At 42.0% G+C, this 22,811-nt stretch overlaps 1 protein-coding gene across 4 annotated transcripts in view; it reads right to left on the minus strand.

Annotated features, from left to right (window-relative positions):
* The window catches only part of NR1H4 (nuclear receptor subfamily 1 group H member 4), a 133,359-nt gene that overhangs the window by 41,469 nt on the left and 69,079 nt on the right, over positions 1–22,811 (minus strand). For all 4 annotated transcript variants that reach the window (XM_056574614.1, XM_056574615.1, XM_056574613.1 and 1 more), the window contains 2 exons: positions 9,259–9,399; positions 5,861–5,994 (listed from right to left, as the gene is read on the minus strand). In XM_056574614.1, the coding sequence (XP_056430589.1) occupies positions 5,861–5,994; positions 9,259–9,399 (275 nt within the window). The remainder of the gene's footprint in view (positions 1–5,860; positions 5,995–9,258; positions 9,400–22,811) is intronic.

Genomic DNA, 22,811 nt, shown 5'->3' on the forward strand with positions numbered 1-22,811 from the left:
CACAATAACTGATGGAAGATCTTTTTTATTTTTTACAAACAGGTTTGTACAGCTCATCTGAAGGTCCTTGATTCCTTCCTTGCCATGGACAGGGCTCTAATCCGTAAAAGAAGCTTTATATTTAATTCCTGATGCCAACACAACAATCTTAGTCATGGGTCATGTTGTGTTAGCTTCAGAAACACATAGGGCATAGACCCATTTCCAAGTTCTGTGCTTTTAAAAGGAACAAAAAAAATAAAGCTACCTTTCATGATTTCATAGCAGGCTATTTTGCAAAGATCTTTTTTTAAAGGATCTGTTCAGTTTAGAAAACCCATTTTCAAATATCCTATCAAGGAGTTTTAAATTGAAAGGGGGAGGCCCTTGTTTTAGGATTCTAATCTAATCAAATCAGAATGAAAAGTTAAAGTATCCCAGAGTTATTAATACTTAAAGTGACAGTGGTCAGATGTGCAAAAAATGCCTGGGTCCTTAAGGTGAAAATGGGCTGGGTCCTTAAGGGGTTAATTATGAGCCCTCATTTTGTGATGTTGGTGGGCGGAGTCTTGCGTCGCTGTGCTGAGGGCGGAGTTATGTCAGAAAGGAAGACAGCGCAGCACCAACAGGCACATAAACAATAGAGAAGCCACAAAAATAAAAAAATAAAAACGGCTCGGTACATTACCCACCTCAAAATGTACATGAAGCTATATTATTATGGATGTTTCTTTTTTTAAAGGAACATTTTAGTGCCACATATGGGTTGTTTACGTAGTCTGTAAAAATTCTTACACAATTATTTTGTGTCTTATTCTATTTTAACACAACATTAATTAAAAAATGTAGTGGTTACGCCAGCATGTACGTGTCCTAAAATTAACAAGGTTTAAATTTTCGTCGATACTTGCATCATTTCTTGGTGAAAAATTCTAAAATTTTATGAAAAATTTGAAAATGTTGCATTTTTTTTATTGATTCGCATATAAAATATGTCTTCTTTATGTTTGCATCATAAAGTTGACATGTTTTTACTTTTGGAAGACATCAGAGGGCTTCAAAGTTTAGCAGCAATTGTCCAGTTTTTCACAAAATTTTCTAAATCGGAATTTTTCAGGGACCAGTTAAGTTTTGAAGTGGATTTGAAGGGCCATATTAGAAATACCCCATAAATGACCCATTATAAAAATTGCACCCCTTAAAGTATTCAAAATGACATTCAGTAAGTGTTTTAACCCTTTAGGTGTTTCACAGGAATAGCAGCGAAGTGATTCAGAAAATTCTAAATCTTCATTTTTTACACTCGCATGTTCTTGTAGACCCAGTTTTTGAATTTTAACAGGGGGTAAATGGAGAGAAATCACCCTAAAATTTGAAACCCAATTTCCCTCGAGTAAGGAAATACCTCATATGTGTATGTCAAGTGCTCTTTGGGTGCACTAGAGGGCTCAGAAGGGAAGGAGCAACAATGGGATTTTGGAGAGTGAATTTTTCTGAAATGGTTTTTGGGGGGCATGTCACATTTAGGAAGCCCCTATGGTGCCAGAACAGCAACAAAAAAAAAACACCACATGGCATACTATTTTGAAAACTACACCCCTCAAGGAACGTAACAAGGGGTCCAGTGAGCCTTAACACCCCACAGGTGTTTGATGACTTTTCTTTAAGTTGGATGTGTAAATGAATTTTTTTTTTACTAAAATGCTGTTTTTCCCCCAAATTTTACATTTTTACAAGGGGTAATAGGAGAAAATGCAATGAAAGTACAAACAGAATCTTCAGCTCACCTCCCATTGGTCTTGCGCAGATCCTCAGCCTGGCCCAGCTTGATACGTAGTATTGTGCAAAAAAAATTCTGGATCCAGCAATTCGGTGAAACATCAACTTTATTTGCTCGAAATGCATCCATGTTGCAGTGTATCACTGGCTAGGTGGTGTGTCGTGAGTGCTATTTTGTAAAATTTTTTACATTTTGGATTACAAATAAAATTGATGTTTCACGGAATTGCTGGATCCAGAATATTTTTCTGCACAATACTACATAATAGGAGAAAATGTCCCCCAAAATTTGTAACCCCATCTCTTCTGAGTATGGAAATACCCCATGTTTGGACATCAAGTGCTCTGCTGGTGCACTACAATTCTCAGAAGAGAAGGAGTTACATTTGGCTTTTGGAAAGCAAATTTTGCTGAAATGGTTTTTGGGGGGCATGTTGCATTTAGGAAGCCCCCTATGGTGCCAGGACAGCAAAACAAAAACACATGGCACACTATTTTGGAAACTACACCCCTCAAGGAACAAAGCAAGGGGTACAGTGAGCCTTTACACCTCATAGGTGTTTGATGACTTTTCATTAAATTCGGATGGGTAAATGAAAACATTTTTTTTTCACTAAAATGCATTCTCCCCCCCCCCCCCCCCCCCAAATTTAGGGGGGGCCCCATTTTGGAAACTACACCTCTCACAGAATGTAATAAGGGGGGCAGTAAATATTTACACCCCACTGGCATTTGACAGATCTTTGGAACAGTGGGCTGTGCAAATGAAAAATTACATTTTTCATTTTCACAGACCACTGTTCCTAAAATCTGTCAGACACCTGTGGGGCGTAAATGCTCGCTGAACCCCTTATTACATTATGTGAGGGGTGTAGTTTCCAAAATGGGGTCACATGTTGGGGGGGGGTCCATTGTTCTAGCACTATGGGGGCTTTGTAAACACACGTGGCCTTCAATTCCAGACAAATTTTCTCTCCAAAAGCCAAATGGCGCTCCTTCTCTTCTGAGCATTGTAGTTCGCCCGCAGAGCACTTTACATCCACATATGGGGTATGTTCTTACTCTACAAATTTTGGGGTCTTTTTTTTCCTATTTTCCCTTGTGAAAATGAAAAATTTAGGGTAACACCAGCATTTTAGTGAAAATTTTTTTTTTACATTTTCCCATACAAATTTAATGAAAATTCTTCAAAAACCTGTGGGGTGTTAAGGCTCATTATACCTCTTGTTACATTCCGTGAGGGAATGGGGTTTCTCCATACTCGGGGGCAATTGTGTTACAAATTTTGGTGGGATTTTTTCTCCTTTTACCCATTATGAAAAGGAAAAGTTGGGGTCTACAGCTGCCTGTTAGTGTAAAAAAATTATAATTTTTACACTAACATGCTGGTGTTGCCCCATACTTTTATTAAGAGGTAAAAAAAAGGAAAAAAAGACCCCCAAAATTTGTAACACAATTGCCCCCGAGTATGGAGAAACCCCATATGTGACCCTAAACTGTTTCCTTGAAATAAGACAGGGCTCCGAAGTGAGAGAGCGCCATGCGCATTTGAGGACTAAATTAGGGATTGCATAGGGGTGGACATAGGGCTATTCTACGCCAGTGATTCCCAAACAGGGTGCCTCCAGCTGTTTCTAAATTCCCAGCATGCCTGAACAGTCAGTGGCTGTCCGGAAATGCTGGGAGTTGTTGTTTTGCAACAGCTGGAGGCTCCATTTTGGAAACACTACCATATATGTTTTTCATTTTTATTGGGGGGGGGGGGACACTGTAAGGGGGTTTATATGTAGTGTTTTACCCTTTATTATGTTGTAGTGTAGTGTTTTTAGGGCACTTTCGCACAGGCGAGAGTTGAAGGTGAGTTTCCCGCTAGGAGTTTGCGCTGCAGCGGAAAATGTGCTCAAACTTGAAGCAGGAAACTCACTGTAAACCCGCACGTGTGAATGTACCCTGTATATGCTGGAAGTTTTAGTTTTTTCAACATCTGGAGGGCTACAGTTTAGAGTCCACTGTAGCTCTCCATATGTTGCTAGGCAACAACTTACCGGCTTCCGTAGTCGCAGGATCGCCACACCAGGGAGAGGATCGCCGCCGATCGCCGCCGGTAAGTGGACCTCCACCGCCACCGGTCACAGGACAGTTCCCCCTCTGACTACCGTGGGTTTGCAGAATGGGGGAATCGAACTTTAACCCCTCCCGCCCCTGATCTGCTATTGGTCTGCCGCTTCTGACCGACCAATAGCAGGGATAGGAGGGGTGGCACCCCTGCCACCTCACTCCTATCCCCCTTTTTTTTCGGGTCACCGGAGACTCGTATGACCTGAAATCACCGCAGATCGCCGGTCTGAATTGATCGGCAATTTGCGGCGATTGCCAACATGGGGGGGGGGGGGGGGTCAACGCTACTGGTAATAAAGGGTAGATAAAGAACTTCAGCTATTAACATAAGGGAAAACTTTTCTGCTTTAAAAAATGCTTTTGTAAGCGGGTTTCCCGGGTTTTGCTTACGTGCGATTTATTTATCAAGGTCGTGCGACTATTTGATAAATAGGTCGCATGTAAGCAAAAGTAAGTAAAAAAAAATTGTCATATAAAAGCCATATGTTTGTAAATAATGATAAATCTCCTTTTTGGTGTTTTACATCTGTCAATGTTACATGGTATTTATAATAAAACAGGATTTTACAGGACCTCTTTTGCTTGTTATGTTGGAGTTATGTACACATTAGCTGAAAAACCTGTATTTATATTGTCTTTGTGAAACAGCAGCTATCACATAAAAATGTCATATTGCATATATTAAAACATTCAAGCTTGCCAACATCAATGTTTTATCTTTCCACATGTATTGAACATTGTATACTCCCATACACACTGTAGATGTGAAACTTATTTTTTAAACTATTCCAACAAAAGAAAGTACTACAGAATCCTATCCACAATAAATTAATGTGGAGAAATTTTCAAGGTCAGTTAATGATAAAAAAGATAATTACTTACTGATCTGATAAAAGGTAAAGCTAATACATTCTAAGGCTTTCCTACTGCAGTCTAACTTACTTGTCAAAGTACCCACCATCGTCTAAAACTAGAACACTAGAACACTATTAACATTATTCAAATAATTTTTTGTCACCACTATAATACATGTGATAGTCTCCAATTACTTATACCCACTACCTGTCTCTAATACCACAACCTGTAGAATTTTGACCTGTTTAACCCTATTTTGACTGATATTGTTTTCCTGCTTTCCATCTTGATCATGTTCTATTTCTTAACTCACAGTTGGCTTTCTTCTGAACTTTAGACCCTCATTGCTGAGCTTGTGCCTGACCTGTAGCCTTGTCTGACATTCTGGAGATTGCTAAACCAGTATGCAGTTCCTAGTTACTTTTTGTGTGCCTCATCTTCCAGTCCCAATGTACCATTGAACGTTTCCACCTCCATTACAAAGCAAAGCAGAACAGGCTCTTGTTGTGATCAGAATCCATGGTTTTAAATAATGATAGTTTTAGTAGCTTAAAAGGGGTATTCCACCCCTAGACATCTTATCCCCTATCCAAAGGATAGGGGATAAGATGTCTGATCGCGGGGGTCCTGCCGCTGGGGACCCCCGTGATCTCAGTTTTCTTCACTACACCGGCATTCATTTAGAGCGTCGGGTGCAGTGCCGGAGGCTTGTGATGTCAAGGCAACACCCCGCATATGACATCATGGCCATGCCCCCTCAATGCAAGTCTAAGGGAGGGGGCGTGACGGCCTTCACGCCCCCTCCCATAGACTTGCATTGAGGGGGTATAGCCGTGACGTCATAAGCAGGGCGTGACCGTGACATCACAAGCCTCCGCCCTACATCGCCAGTCATCCGGCACGGATCGATGTTTACTCGATGTCTGGGGTGCCACAGCCGAGATCGTGGGGGTCCCCAACAGCTTATCAGACATCTTATCCCCTATTCTTTGGATAGGGGATAAGATGCCTAGGGGCAAAGTACCCCTTTAAGACTCTAAAACTGGGTTCCCAAGCCTTGAGAAAGGGTCTGGTGCCACCATTAATATATTGTGTAGAGAGATACATAGACTGTTGAAAATGTGCCTACCTGATTTGTTTTTGTTGAAGATGTCACTTGCTTTATCTCAATTCCATCATTATCTTCACCAAATGATTTCTCAGATGGGAGCTTAATATTTTTTCGTAGCCGTTTTGACTTGCACTGTATCTCTGTCAGTAAACCTATAATGTTGAGTAGAATTATGTTCAGTTACATAGTAAGATGCTCTATATTTTTGCTCTCTGTAAGTCATATTGTCACATTGTCCAAACCTTAAAGGGTTTATCCACCATAAGGTGATTTTAGTACGTACCTGGCAGGCAGTAATGGACATGCTTAGGAAGGATCTGCGCTTGTCTTGGGGCTAAATGGCTATGTTGTGAGATTACCATAATACTGTGGCTAGCTTTTTGTGAACTCATTTTTCCTGTTTGACTTTTCTTTTTTGACTACAAATCCCACAACTCTATTTTCCTCCCTCCCACACATCAGCCACCCCACCCATTGAAACATAAATGAGCTGCATCAATTCAAAGACCAGTGATTTTCAATCAGGGTGCCTACAGCTGTTGCAGATTGATCTCTCTCCAACCAAGCGATCCCTCCACCCATTGAAGCAGAAAGGCTCCCTGTCATCAGCTGACTAGTGAGTCAGGTCTCGGCCGCATTGCAACCTGGGAAAAATCTGTCATTTTGTATGCTGATAAAAATAAATATTGGGGTGAAAATCACAGAAGAATTGTGAGAAAACCATCAAACACAGGTAAAGACACTATGAACTACACTAACCTTACAGCCCCTGTAGCATAGTCAAATAAAAAAAAAATCCTGGAATACCCCTTTAAATGAGTTTTTCTACAGGATATGCCCCCAATCTCTCATTTATAAGGGTCCTCCAATGAAGCGTGCACCTATGTGGAGAATGGGGGACCCGCAACCCCTGACCTGTCTTATTCCATTGTGCACTACTCATGTCTTTCAAGGAGAAGGACTATAAGTCTGAAACTTTTGTTTTGATTCTGCCCTATTGACAGGCTCCTTGTGTCTAGTGCAGGACCCAGGGGGCATTGCAAGACACAGGGATTCAAAGAACATAAAATATAGAATCCCTGTGTCATGTACCGCCCCCTCATGACTTACACTAGCCATATGTGGTGGCAGGGGTGTGTGGTGTAGGGCAGATGTTGTTACCATAGGGGCAGATGGCATTAATCCCTTGTATTCGTGACACCAGGGCGTGGTTTAGACTATGACCACCCGAAGGTATACCGCTGGACCCTGGGCTAGGCACGAGGAGCAATAAAGACTCCGACGCCAAGTTACGGACAACACTAGCTTTACTGAGGGTAAAGTCTATACAGTTCAGCCAGGGCCCAAGGAGGTGACCAGTGCCAAAGAGACCTTAAGGGCTTGCTGGGACTTGTAGTAGGACAATTTGGTGCAGACCACGCTGACTTGACAGATGACAGGGACTGACTTGACTTGACTCATAAAGCTGTGACTTTAGCTTACTTGAATTGATGGTGGCTGCAGGACTTGACTTTGAGGTCTCCAACACTCTGGACCCACACACTAGGCGACTGCACTGGACCTCAGCTTAGCAGAAAAGCAGAGCTCAAAGAGAGAGAAGCAACTCCACCCAGGGCTTATATGGGGGAGACTAACAGGTAGCCCATAGGTCACTCTTGGGATCACCTGGTCACTGGTACCTCCTGGGTAGCAATCACATGACACATCACGTGGTATAACTCTTAAAGCAACATTACATTTTATAATACATTACATGAAGCCTTGGGGACACTTAAGGAGGCTGCCTGACAGGACAGTAGTGTTGCTCGCGAATATTCGCAATTCGAATTTTATTCGCAAATATCACATATTCACGAATATTCGCGAATATAGCACTATATATTCGAAATTACGAATATTTGCTTTTTTTTTTCACAGTACACATCATAGTGATCATCCCTCTCTGCTTCCAGCTTGTGTGGTCTAAAGAAGACTCTAATACTACTGTGTGAGACCGCCGGGCGAATATTCGTGAATATTGATCCCTCCTTTCTGCTACTTCTATCAAGTTACACTGGTATACTTGCTATAAAGTGCATAAGTTTCCACATATGAGAATTTTCACGTATGCGAATTTACGCATATGCGAAAAAAACGTGAATATTATGAATATGCGAATTTAGCGAATATATGACGAATATTCATCCATAGATTCGCGAAATATTGAGAATTCGAATATGGCCTATGCCGCTCAACACTACAGGACAGCAGGAGTACAGGGCAACACCTCCTGTACTGGGCCAACACACATAATTCAGTGTAATTTTTGCCTGGAGTGTTTCTTTAAAACTCCAGTTATAAGGGGAGGAAGATAGTTTTGTTTTAATGTTGTTCTAAATAAAATGAGACATCCATGGTTATTTACTTATGCATTGTTAAAGAAGGCTACTGGCTACATGCTAGAGGAGCATCACAACACCATAGAAAGGTAGATGATTTAGATAAAGGAAGTTGAGATCTTCATCCTGTTGATGGTGGTGTCATCCATATTCTGGCATTAGAGAATTGCTGTCCTATTGGATGTAAATATTATGAAGATCCAAGGCTAAAGCACGTTTTCTGTGCATGACATGGACATCCTGTTGATTTCAGCATGCGCTGATTATTTTTCCCTGTGTTGGTGCTTAAGATGAATGCTTGCTGAATAATGCTGCACAGATTATAGCTGGTCGTAGAGGTTCACACTAGTGAGGCACCCTGTGAACAGCATATTTTTGGGGGACCCTTCTGAAAAGAGGGAACTTCTATAATGGACAACCTGTTTAAAAGGGCATTTGTGATTTGACTGTAAATTCTTTATGTGCATATTTTCTTCCCTTTTATCCCTTCGGGTTATTATTACATTAGCAACATATTTGTTATACTCATTTATCTGTGTTACATATTTACATGATATAATTAATACACAAAGGAAAAACAAAGTGTACCTGTCATCAACAAAAGCTTTTTATACAATGTAGATAATACCGTTATATGTATATTTGTAATATACATTGGTTAAAAAATGTGTATATTTTTGTCCCTGCAGCTATTGCCTGTGTGTCTCTATGAGGAGTCCAAATACAGGAAGTGAGGGTGGACAAACAGGGCTCTGTGCAGTGAGGCTCTGTGACTTGCAACGGGCTCACTCATCAGGATGATTAACAAGCCAGGAGCATGCACAGAGCCCTGCTTGTCCTGTCCTCACTTCCTGCATTTGGACTCCTTACAGGCAATAGCTGCAGGGACAGCACTTTTTTACCCAAAAATATATACATTTTTTAACCAAAGTATATTGAAAATATACATATAATGGCATCATCTACATGATATAAAAAGTTTTTGTTGACGACAGGTACACATTAAGTAACATCCAGACCGGTTACTAATTTACTTACATTCAGCAAGCATGCCCTTCTCCTTACATTTCCGCAGGCGACATTCCTGGCATTTCCTCCTCATGTACATATCCATTTCACAGTTACCTCCATTTTTACACTTGTAAACAGCATTTTTAGTAATACTTCTTCTAAAAAATCCTGCAGATTCAAAGGAGAGGGAGAACATTTAATGCAGGTCTGTCTTAACCATTGCTTTGAAGGGAACCTGTCACCTGTTTCATGCTGCACAAACCACAGATTTATGTGTCCAAAACAGCTGTGTCACTGCACTAAACCTTGTTCCCATTTTACTTCAATGGGACCCTGGGAAATGCAATGATATGAAGTGACATATCATTTCTTTTTAGTGCAGTTCATAGCTGAAGCTCCCATTGAAGTCAATGGGAGCTTCAAGGCTTGTCCTGCCCAATACACTGCCCATAAGAGTTACACTAGCACGTTACAAGCCTTTATGAATTTACTCTTACTCTTAAATGTTCAGGCATTTCAATGAAACCATAACTAGAGATTGGAGCAGATCCTGGAGGTCCGTCCTCTTCCTCTCTGTCATGCTGGTCTTCACTTATGGTTGGTGGGGCAGGGATCATGTACCACATGCGGCTTTTTAAAACTATCATTTTTCTGAAATGACTGAGCATTTCAGAATATCTCACTGCCTGTATCTGTTCAATGATGCAGCGGTTTGGGCAGAGTGAAACAGGGGACATGTTCCCTTTAACCATGATGTTTTTTTTTTTGCCCAGCAGGATTTGTATATAAATATAGATCTTAAATTGCAACTAGCCCAATTGATGTGTGGTCATATTTTGTGTCTGATGTCTTCTCTTTTAATGTTTGAAAAATTGAAAAATTTGTTTAATCTACTATATTCTTCTGGCTGTGAATTTTTGTGTCTACTTTAAAAGGGTACTCCGCTGAAAAAAAACATTTTTTTCTTTATCAACTGATGCCGGAAAGTTAAACAGATTTGTAAATTACTTCTATTTAAAATTCTTAATCCTTCCAGTACTTACCAGCTGCTGTATACTACAGAGGAAGTTCTTTTCTTTTTGAATTTCCTTTTTGTCTGACCACAGTGCTCTCTGCTTACACCTCTGTACATGTCAGGAACTGTCCAGAGCAGGAGGTGTTGGCTATGGTGATTTGCTCCTTCTCTGGACAATCCCTTAAATGGACAGATGTGTCAACAGAGAACACTGGGGTCATACAGAATGAAAATTCAAAAAGAAAAGAAATTCCTCTGTAGTATACAGCAGCTGATAAGTACTGGAAGGATTACGATTTTTAAATAGAAGCACAGTGGTCCGATCCGTGGATCCGTGCAATGTAAAGTATAGGACAGTGGTCTACAACCTGCGAACCTCCAGATGTTGCAAAAGTACAACACCCAGCATGCCCGGACAGCCAACGGCTGTCCGGGCATGCTGGGAGTTGTAGTTTTGCAACATCTGGAGGTCTGCAGGTTGAAGACCACTGGTATAGGAAGTTGCACTCACCTGTCCCCGGCGCTTCGGACTGTCACCGCTGCCCTGGATGTCGCCTTCCATCGCTGTCGCCACGTCCCCGGGGTGGCCCCGACACTCTGGCAAGGCCTCTGCTTCCCCGGCATCCTCACTCTCCGTCGCCGCCATCACGTCGCTACGCACGCCGCTCCTATTGGATGACGGGACGGTGTGCGCAGCGACATGATGACAACGATGGAGAGCGCCGACGATGGAGGGGATCCCGAAGAAGACGCGCAGGAGCCCCGAGGACAGGTAAGTGATCGTCAGCGGACCACGTGGGGCACCGCAAACAGCTATCCGATGGCAGCTGTAGCAGTATGTGCTGCCGAATAGCCGTTTATGCGATGGCCCCGACATACAAAAGCATCGTATGTTGATGCTGCCTTCAACATGCGATGGCCTCTGAGAGACCATCGCATGTTGAAATTATGGTATGTCGGGGCCATCGTTGGTCAGGGGGTCACTGTAATTTACAAATTTGTTTAACTTTCAGGCATCAGTTGATTAAAAAAAATTATGTTTTCCAGAGGAGTACCCCTTTAAGAATGTAGCAGTTTCCTAAAAATGTGCAGTCTCAAAAAGGTAATAAGTGATGCAACTGCAGAGAGACTGCTGTAATGAAGAACAGCAAGCTTCTATGTGAGTACTAGAATTAGTTTTTAACAAAATGAAAAGATAACACCAGCACTGAATAGATCCTGTACAAGCTGCCTAGATACAACAGGTGGATCTCGGCTAAAACCAGCAATAATGGAGCTGTATACAATATATATACATGTGTATCGGCGCTCTAATAATAAAAAGTACAAGTAATAATAGAGGCTCACTTACTAAAATCCTGATGGGGAGTGTACTCGGAATCTCGGCCCAGAGGGAAGTTCTTGTCTCCGCTAGAAGGAAAAAAGTATATATAGTTCATTCACCACTGTGTATCAGGAGCAGGATGATGACATGTAAAGTATTCTCCTGGTCTGGCTCAACTTACTCATAAGATGCTATAGAGCAAGTGTATCCTCCCCATAGGATGCAGAATGCACGACTAGAGTAAAAAATCGATCAACACTCTTGTTCCTTTATTACGTAGTCCCTTATATTGTGCTGCATATAGAATAGGTAACGATATGGTTAATCCGAGAGTCCTGACTACATGCAGTATAAAATACGTGCCGATTTAAAAATACCTTAAAGCTCCCGCAAAGCTGTAAGTCCGTGTCCTTGATTGCATGGAGCCTGTCCCGTTGTACTTGCTTTTTGTGCTTGGAGTAGTTTTCAGGAGTCCGTGGTTCTAGTCAGCCTATTAGCCGGGAGATCTGCCCCGGCCGGTTGCGTCTCACCTACTTGCTGTACTGTTGGTGGATTACGGAGTGCTGGGACCTAGCGCTGCGAGTGACGTCACTACTAGAGGGAGAGCGCGAGGCCGAAAAAGCATCTAAAGCATTTCGGAAAGTAACCCTTTCCTTCATCAGAGATGGATTATCCTCCTAGGTCACAGGGATTTATAGCAGTTCCATATTCCACTCCCTCATTGAGTCTCAGTGAGGGAGTGGAATACGGAACTACTATAAATCACTGTGACCTAGGAGGATAATCCATCTCTGATGAAGGAAAGCGTTACTTTCTGAAACGTGTTAGATGCTTTTCGGCCTCGCTCTCCCTGTAGTAGTTACGTCACTCGCAGCGCTAGGTCACAGCACTCCGTAATCCACCAACAGTACAGCAAGCCAGTGAGACGCCACCGGCCGGGGCAGATCTCCCGGCTAATAGGCTGACTGGAACCACGGACTCCTGAAAACTACTCCAAGCACAAAAATTTTTATTTTTTACTCTAGCCGTGCATTCTGCATCCTATGAGGAGGATACACTTGCTCTATAGGATCTTATGAGTAACTTGAGCTGGACCAGGAGATTTATTTTGCATGTCATCGTTCTGCTCCTGATACACAGTGGTCAATGAACTATGTATACTGTTTTCCTTCCAGCGGAGACAAGAACTTTCCTCTGGGCAGAGATTCCGAGTACACTCCCCATCAGGATTTTAGTAAGTGAGCCTCTATTATTACTTGTAGTTTTTATTATTTGAGCGCCGATACACATTTATACATATTGTTTACAGTAGAATTAGTTTTTACTGTGTCATACCATAGTCTAGTATCTATGCTGTAAGACAGTCATGTGAATGGCATACTGTTTGGACACCTTGGGTACTGGGTTGGTGATAACATGGCAGGCAACTCTTTATGACGGCACTACAATGCCTTCCCCTTAGAAGTGGATGTCTGTGGCAGCACAGGCTTTGTTGGAAGTTGATGTTGATAAAGGTATTGGAATCTGTATTTGGTGTGCAATACCACAATGAGGGCTTTCAAGACAAGGAGAAGTATAGGAGACAGCTGAAGATGGCCTACAAAACTGTTAGGTCTGGGCTTGTCCATTTTTTTGTTTGGTGAACTTTAGGACAGCACGCCTTGATTATCTGGAGAAACTTTGGTGGGTTGGAGGCCTATGCAGCTTGTTCATCAAAGAAAAAGGGTTTGGCTGGAGACTGGAGGAGAGGTGACCCAAAACCTAAGTAACAACTAAGTGGTTAACTTGAGTAATTGCTGGTGCAGTTTGGCTGCACCACTGAGTGAAGCCTGGAAGAAGTGTCCCAAGGAGCAATAGTCAGTAAGAAAATAGTGGGACTTGGATACTAGAAAAGTCTGAATGTGAAAGAGGGTGGCTTGCCATGTTATGTGTGGGCTGCTGCCAAAGCAGTATTGGCTGAGCTTATTATCAGCCTGGGTGGGGTTAGCTCTGGGAGAATCTTCTGGGGCTGTGGTGAATGACGTCAGCCTGGAGGGAGCAACTGAGGGCCAAGTGGTGATGTGCTGAACTTAGGGTAGGCTGTAGTTAGGTCTTTTTGGGGGATGGAAAAGATTCAAGTCCAAGAAGGGACAAGTTTGCATTTTGTAATATTAAGCAATTCAGTTAGTTCCTGGCACATTATGGACTGAACACTAGGTAGCAGGAGTTGGTAAGGGAAGAGTCCTTGAGATCAGAGCTAGTAACACTGGTGGCCCTCTTCATGTCTGTTAATAGAAAGTTATGTCAAGTGTGTGGTGGGGGATTTAAATAGACAATGTGAATGGGACACTGATAAGTTGTCTCAGTGAAGCTTACTCTAATAGTAAAATGTATTCAGTGTGGCAGATTGTGTGAAAGTGTCCATGCCGCCCACCATGTGTGAATAACAGTTATCAAGCTGTACTGTACCACCTAGTGGGAACTGCAATGATTTTGTAGTTCCCACTAGGTGGTACAGTACAGTTGCGCTATTGTATACAAAAAAGTTAAGAAATCTATCATTTTTTTTAAAAGAGGAATCCATTAACCACTTGAATGCCATGTTAAATGGTCACTTTCTTTGAAAAAAGACTTTAACATGTTGCCCAGACATGAACAAAACACAAGCTTGACAAAAACCTGCACATATAAAGGGCCATAATGTTGCTATTGTCTTTGCTGGAATAAATGCTAACTATTGAAGTGGATGCTGGATGTATTTTGTTAACACATTTAGTCTGCTGGGATTTAGTTCACCTGGTGCAGTCTCATTTAAACTTTCTTCATTGAATGTTTCTGATAAATGTCAAAAGTATGTTAACACAGGGTCTCACTCCTGATCACTAGCAGATCCAATCATTTAGCTGCATAGACATATATAGCAAAACATTGATAGCGGAGGAGTGAGCCGCGCCCTGCCGCAAACTTCTGTGGCTTATGACTAGTGATTGCAGCGGGTATCAGTTGTGTATCCAGGCAACAGTTGTTTATTAAATGATAACATTGTTTTAAATATTTTTTACATTTTATTTCTGCATGTCTGCAACATAAGTGCTGGTTCAGCATGCAAATCATAGGGGTTAAGCAAGATTATAACCCAATAGCACCCTTCCTTATAATTATATAGACCATGTTCAGCACCCGGAAAAACCTGACTCAACTGTTATCTGCTTTACAAGAACATTATGCACAAAGAACTAAACAAACTAATAGCATAACTAAAAGCATACAGATCAAAGGAACTATCTAACTATCTCATCGTTCAAATATTTACAAATGTAAGGGAACACAGTGTAGACAGTGGAAACTAAAGTTAGATATATTACTCATTTAAAGTCTGAGGCATAAGAACAAACTAAAAGAGGTTGTGTCATTTACTGTAATACTTTAAAAAAAAATACCCCTCAAAATGCCAGCATTAAAATAATAAACTTTTTGACTTACCTACTGCAACTCCCCCAGTGCTGCTGAAATTCCCATCCCGTTCTTCTGCCCATCTGCCCTGGTAATTTTCCTGCTTCTAGGGGTCAATAGGTAACACTGCCACTCGGCTTATTGCTGGCCACAGTAATGTCCTAACAGAGATAGGCTGAGCAGCAGTGTGAAGTATTGAGCCTGGGCCTGGCCTTTTTCCTGGTGCTCGGGCCCAATACATCACACTGCCGCTCAGCCTATCACTTGCCGAGGCAGGTCATGGCTCTGGTCTGTGACTAGCTGATCATCAGTGTTATGTGTTGACTCCAAGAAGTAGGAAGATGGTCAGAGGACGGGATGGTCATTCCAGTGGCACTGGGGGAGCAGTGGTGTGGTGGTAGGTAATTGAAGGATTATTGTTTTAATGCTGGCATTCTGGGGAATATTTTTCCAATACTATTAAATGAGGTGACTCCTTCAAACCCTTAAGGGCACAGCCAATTTTCACTGTAGGACCCGGGCATTTTTTGCACATCTGACCACTGTCATTTTAAGCATGAATAACTCTGGGATGCTTTTACTTTTCATTCTGATTCCAATAATGTTGTTTTCATGACATATTCTACTTTATGTTAGTGGTAAAATTTTGTCAATACTAGCATAAATTCTTGGTGAAAAATGCAAAAGTTTGATGAAAAAATTGATAATTTGGCTTTTTTTTTTACTTTGAAGCTCTCTGCTTATAAGGAAAATGGATATTCCAAATAAATTATATATTGATTCACATATACAATATGTCTACTTTATGTTGGCATCATAAAATTGACATGTTTTTACTTTTGGAAGACATCAGAGGGCTGCAAAGTATAGCAGCATTTTTCCACAAAATTTTCACAATCGAAATTTTTCAGGGACCAGTTCAGTTTTGAAGTGGATTTGAAGGGCCTTTTTATTAGAAATACCACATCAATGACCCCATTATAAAAACTATGACCTTCAAAGTATTCAAAATGACATTCAAAAGGTTTGTTAACCCTTTAGGTGTTTCACAGGAATAGCAGCAAATTGAAGGAGAAAATTTTAAATCTTCGTTTTTTTACACTTGCATGTTCTTGTAGACCCAGTTTTTGAATTTTTACAAGGGGTAAAAGGAGAGAAATCTTCCAAAAATGTGTAACCCAATTTCTCTCGAGTAAGGAAATACCTCATATGTGTATGTCAAGTGCTCTGTGGGTGCACTAGAGGGCTCAGAAGGGAAGGAGCGACAGTGGGATTTTGGAGAGTGAGTTTTTCTGAAATGGTTTTTGGGGGGGCATGTCACATTTAAGAAGCCCCTATGGTGCCAGAACAGCAAAAAAAACACCTGGCATACTATTTTGGAAACTACACCCTCCTCAAGGAACATAACAAGGGGTACAGTGAGCCTTAACACCCCACAGGTGTTTGCTGACTTTTCGTTAAAGCTAGATGTATAAAAAAAAAAAATTTTCACTAAAATGCTAGTTTTCCTCCAAATTTTACATTTTTACAAGGGGTAATAGGAGGAAATGCCCCCCCAAATTTGTAACACCATCTCTTTTGAATATAGAAATACCCAATATGTGGACATCAGGTGCTCTGCTGGCGCACTACAATGCTCAGAAGAGAAGCAGTCACATTTGGCTTTTGGAAAGCAAATTTTGCTGAAAGGGTTTTTGGGGGGCATGTCGCATTTAAGAAGCCCCTAGGGTGCCAGAACAGCAAAAATACCCTCCCCCCCCCCATGGCATACTATTTTAGAATGAAAATGTGTGAATGAAAAAAATATATATATTTTTCACTAAAATGCATTTTTTTCCCCAAATTTTACATTTTTACAAGGGTAATAGGAGAAAATGACCCCCAAAATTTGTAACCCCATTTAACCCCAATACCCAATATGTGGACATCAAGTGCTCTGCTGGCGCACTACAATGCTCAGAAGAGGCGGAGCGCCATTGAGCTTTTGGAGAGAAAATTTGTTTGGAATGGAAGTCAGGGGCCATGTGCGTATACAAAGCCCCCTGTGGTGCCAGGACAGTGGATCCCCCCACATGTGACCCCATTTTGGAAACAAAATCCCTCACAGAATGTTATAAGGGGTGCAGTGAGTAGTTACACCCCACCAGCATTTGACAGATCTTTAGAACAGTGGGCTGTGCAAATCAAAAATTAAATTTTTCATTTTAATGGACTACTGTTCCAAAAATCTGTCAGACACCTGTGGGGCGTAAATGTTCACTATCCCCCTTATTACATTACGTGAGGGGTGTAGTTTCCAAAATGTTGTCACATGTGGGGGGGTCCATTGTTCTGGCACTATGGGGGCTTTGTAAACACACGTGGCCTTCAATTACGGACAAATTTTCTCTTCAAAAGCCCAATGGCGCGCCTTCTCTTCTGAGCATTGTAGTTCGCCCGCAGAGCCCTTTGCATCCACATATGGGGCATGTTCTTACTCAGAAAAAATGGGGTTACAAATTCTGGGGGGCTTTTTTTCCTATTTTCCCTTGTGAAAATGAAAAATTTAGGGTAACACCAGCATTTTAGTAAAAAAAAATGTTTTTTCATTTGCCCATACAAATTGAATGAAAATTCTTCAAACACATGTGGGGTGTTAAGGCTCACTATACCCCTTGTTACATTCCATGAGGGGTGTAGTTTTCAAAATGAGGTCACATGTGGGTATTTATTTTTTTTGCGTTTATGTCAGAACCACTGTAAAATCAGCCACCCCTGTGCCAATCACCAATTTAGGCCTCAAATGTACATAGTGCGCTCTCACTTCTGAGCCATGTTGTGCTCCCGCAGAGCATTTTACGCCCACATGTGGGGTATTTCCGTACTCAGGAGAAATTGTGTTACAAATTTTGGGGGTCTTTTTTTTCCTTTTACTGTTTGTGAAAATAAAAAGTATGGGGCAACACCAGCATGTTAGAGTACATTTTTTTTAGTTTTTTACACTAACAGGCTGGTGTAGCCCCCAACTTTTCCTTTTCATAAGTGGTAAAGGGAGAAAAAAAAAAAATTTGTAGTGCAATTTCTCCCAAATACGGAAATAGCCCATATGTGGCCCTAAACTGTTTCCTTTAAATACGACAAGGCTCTGAAGTGAGAGAGCGCCATGCACATTTGAGGACTAAATTAGGGATTGCATAGGGGTGGACATAGGGGTATTCTAAGCCAGTGATTCCCAAACAGGGTGCCTCCAGCTGTTGCTAAACTCCCAGCATGCCTTGACAATCAGTGGCTGTCCGGAAATGCTGGGAGTTGTTGTTTTGCAACAGCTGGATGCTCCGTTTTGGAAACACTTCCGTACAATACGTTTTTCATTTTCATTGGGGGGGACAGTGTAAGGGGGTTTATATGTAGTGTTTTACACTGTGTATTATGTGTTAGTGTAGTGTTTTTAGGGTACACTGGCGGGGGTTTTAGGTGAGTTTCCCGCTAGGAGTTTGTGCTGGGGTGAAAAATTTGCCGCAGCTCAAACCTCAAGCAGGAAACTTACTGTAAATCCGCCCATGTGAATGTACCCTGTACATTCTCATGGGGGGGGCAACCTCCAGCTGTTTCAAAACTACAACTCCCAGGATGTACTGACAGACGGTGCATGCTGGGAGTTGTACTTTTGCAACAGCTGGAGGCACACTGGTTGGAAAACCTTCAGTTAGGTTCTCTTACCTAACTCAGTATTTTCCAACCAGTGTGCCTCCAGCTGTTGCAAAACTACAACTCCCAGCATGTACTTTTTGCTGAACAGCATGCTGGGAGATGTAGTTATGCAACAGTTCGAGCTACGCAACTACAACTCCCAGCATGCGGGCTGTTTGCTTTTTGGGCATGCTGGGATTTCCAAACTGTGGGCATTCAGATGTTGCAAAAGTACAAATCCCTGCATGCCCAGACAACAAACTGCTATGTGGGCATGCAGGGAGTTGTAGTTTTGCAAGATCTAGAAGGCCACAGTTTAGAGACCACTGCACAGTGATCTCCAAACTGTAGCCCTCCAGCTGTTGCAAAACAGCAAATATCAGCATGCCCAAACAGCAAACAGCTGTCTGGGCATGCTGGGAGTTGTAGTTTTGCAACATCTGGAGGGCTACAGTTTAGAGACCACTGTATAGTGGTCTCCAAACTGTAGCCCTCCAGATGTTGCTAGGCAACTCACCGGCTTCCATAGGATCCAGGGAGCCACTTCACTGTCCTCTGCTGAAGCCGATCACCGCCGCCGATCGTCGCCTCCGCCGATGGGTAAGTGGTATTTGGCGCCGGTCCCTGTCGGTTTCCCTGTTCTTCCCAGCCTACTGTGGGTGAGCACAATGGAGGAACCGAAAGTTCGCCCCGCCCCCGATCTGCTATTGGTCGTCGCTTCTTAACGACCAACAGCAGGGATAGGAGGGGTGACACCCCTGCCACCTCACTCCCTTCAGGGGATCGTGGGTGTCTTGGACAACCCCAAACCCCCTTATTTTCCAGGTCACCGGAGACCCGTATGACCCGGAATCGCCGCAAATCTGGTGACCCCCCTGAGCATTTGTGCGGGGTGCCTGCTGATCGCAGCACGCAGCGGGGACCGAAATTCCCACGAGTGTACAGGTATGTCATGGGTCCTTAAATACCAGGGCGTCATGGCGTACCTGTACATCCTGGGTCCTTAAGAGGTTAAAGGGGTACTCCGGTGGAAAACTTTTTTTTATCAACTGGTGCCAGAAAGTTAAACAGATTTGTAAATTACTTCTATTATAAAATCTTGATTCTTCTAGTACTTATTAGCTGCTGAATACTAAATTTTTTTAAACACAGAGCTCTCTGCTGACATCATGACCACAGTGCTCTCTGCTGACATCTCTGTCCATTTTAGGAACTGTCCAGAGCAGCATATGTTTGTTATGGGGATTTTCTCCAACTCTGGACAGTTTCTAAAATGGACAGAGATGTTAGCAGAGAGCTCTGTGTTCCAAAAAGAAAATAATTTCCTCTGTAGTATTCAGCAGCTAATAAGTACTAGAAGGATTAAGATTTTTTAATAGAAGTAATTTACAAATCTGCACAATAGACGAATGTAGCCAGCACATAAAATCCAGAGTTTATTGATATCTCACTAAAAGTTCCATAGAAAGGCAGGTAGGGGAGTACATCAGGCAATATCACATACAGTTACTAGCTTGGAGATGGGTCCCTTCACGCCAACGCATTTCAGGTCAAGGACCCTTAGTCATGCAATGACTAATGAGATATCAATAAACTCCGGATTTTATGTGCTGGCTACATTCGTCTATTGTGCTGCTTGTCTTGAGGATTGCCGTGCACTGGGGGCTCAGGTGAGCTGATCAACTCTTTTTCTACTTAATTTATAAATCTGTTTAACTTTCTGGCACCAGTTGATTTAAAAACAAAAAAAGTTTTCCACCAGAGTACCCCTTTAACCCTGTTTTCCTATTTTAATATGTTAAATAAGCAATGAGCTCCAAAACTATGCAGTTTCAGTATGTTTGTTTTCTAATGATAATATTATTTGCAATAATATATTATAGTACCGTTATACAGTTATAGTACTGCACATTGCTCAGACAATAACACAAGAATAAGATGGTAGGTTTACAGGTAAGTTGTTTATGGGACACTGTTGGCATTGTGTTTGGGGCAAATAGAGCTTGGCAGAAAGGGTCTAGTTATCAGCTTTATTGTTGCATCAAAGCTAAAATCTTTATATAATAAAATAATAAACTAGATTGACATTATGGGCCTCATTTACTAAGAGTGTCGGGTTTTTACTAGTGGAAAATGTTGTTTCAGAATTCCTCTGTATTTACTATTGGGAAAAGTCAGGAATATTTTCTGACCAGCTTTTTCTAGGTGGAAATTTCCAGCCATTTATCCACAGGATGTTCTGTGAATTCAATAGTAAATAGGTCGGGTTGTGAAAAAACGCCCATTTTTTGTGCCGACCACGCCCCCTTTGTGGCAGACCACTCCCCTTTTTCGGCTTTTTACAGTGCAATGTCGGGTTTGTCAAATTTTCCTGGCGCAGATTGTCGCACACTGGCGCAGACATGTCGCAGACACTGGCCCTCATTTACAAAGACTGGAGTGTCGGTTAGGTTTTTTTTTTTCAGTGTACTCGTCTTTTTTTCCTTGTGATTTACTAATCTGTCGCCCAATTTCCCTTTCTTTCTGTCGCAGGTTTTTTTTTCTGTTGCACAAAATGTATTCTGTGCGACAGAAAAAAGTCTCTGCAAATTCTGACTACATTAGTGCTTGTACTACTACCCCCATCATGGAACAGGATCTATTCCATGTTGGGGGTAGTAGTACAGGGACTGAGGGATTGATCGCACCGGGTCTCACTTCTGAGACCCGATCCGATCAAAAGTTATTAAGCAGTAGTGTTGAGCGGCATAGACCATATTCGAATTCGCAATATTTCGCGAATATATGGAGGAATATTCGCCATATATTCGCTAAATTGGCATATTCCTAATATTCACGTTTATTTTCGCATATGCGAAAATATGCATAAGTAAAAATTTGCATATGTGCAAAATTAGCATATGCTAATTTGGCATATGCGAAAATTCGTACGCCAGTCTCACACAGTAGTATTAGAGCCTTCTTTACACCACACAAGCTGGAAGCAGAGAGGGATGATCACTGTGATGTGTACTGTGGAAAAAAACAAACAAAAAAAAATTAATATTCGTAATTGCGAATATATAGTGCTATATTCGCGAATATTCGTGAATTAGCGAATATGCGATATTCGCTAATAAAATTTGCATTGCGAATATTCGCGAGCAACACTATTAAGCAGGGGAGCAGGCGGCATGTTCAGATCCCCTGCAATGTACTGTAAACTTTCATTTTTAAATTCCCCACCAGAAGCCCTGAATGTCCGGGACCGAGGAGCCAATCAGGGCTCCTGGCAGGGTTTTAATATAGAAGCACTGTGGTGGGCAAAGATGTATAGAATCGCTGGGGGGTATATATCTGGCCCCTCCAGCGTTTCCATATATATTTCCCCCTGCTGCGCTATATTCATAGTGGTGAGCCGGCACCTGTATATATAAATGCTGTGAGGGTCAGACATATATCCATATTTAAAAATGAAAGTTTACAGTACATTGCAGGGGATCGGAACATCCGCTCCCCTGCTTAATAACTTTTGATCAGATCGGGTCTCAGAAGTGAGACACGATGCGATCAATCCCTCAGCCCCTGTACTACTACCCCCAGCATGGAACAGACCCTGTTCCATGCTGGGGGTAGCAGGATTCCCTCTGTTTTGAGTAATTTCCCGACAGCTCAGAGCTGTCGGGTTTCTGTGAAGCAAAACTCACAGGTTTTCCTGTGAGTTTTCTTCACACTCAGAGTGTTTTTTCTCTTTTTGTCGAGAACACGCCCCTTTTGTCGGGAAAAACGCCCCTTTTGTAGTTTTTTTTTTCACTCTGAGGGATTTTGATTTTGTCGGGTTGTGCGCCAGATTCTGGCGCAAATTCTGGTGCAAATTCTGGCGCAGACAGGGATCCTGTTAGTAAATGAGGGCCACTCTGCGCCAAAATAACCAGACAAAAACTGGTCAGTTTAAGCTTAGTAAATGAGGGCCTATATGTGGCCATGGTCATGACAACAGAAAGAAAATCTCTATTATACACCAAGTGCCTCCCTCCTGTCCACCTCCACATTCCATAGCAGTGTATCATAACCTGTGTTAAGTGTCCCCCAGGTGGTATGTGTAGCAGGCTGAAGGTAACACTGGCTGGCTGGGAACAGCAGCTTTCAACTGAATACTCA

Source organism: Hyla sarda, chromosome 4, assembly GCF_029499605.1.
Source record: "Hyla sarda isolate aHylSar1 chromosome 4, aHylSar1.hap1, whole genome shotgun sequence".
In the NCBI taxonomy this organism is placed as follows: Eukaryota; Metazoa; Chordata; class Amphibia; order Anura; family Hylidae; genus Hyla; species Hyla sarda.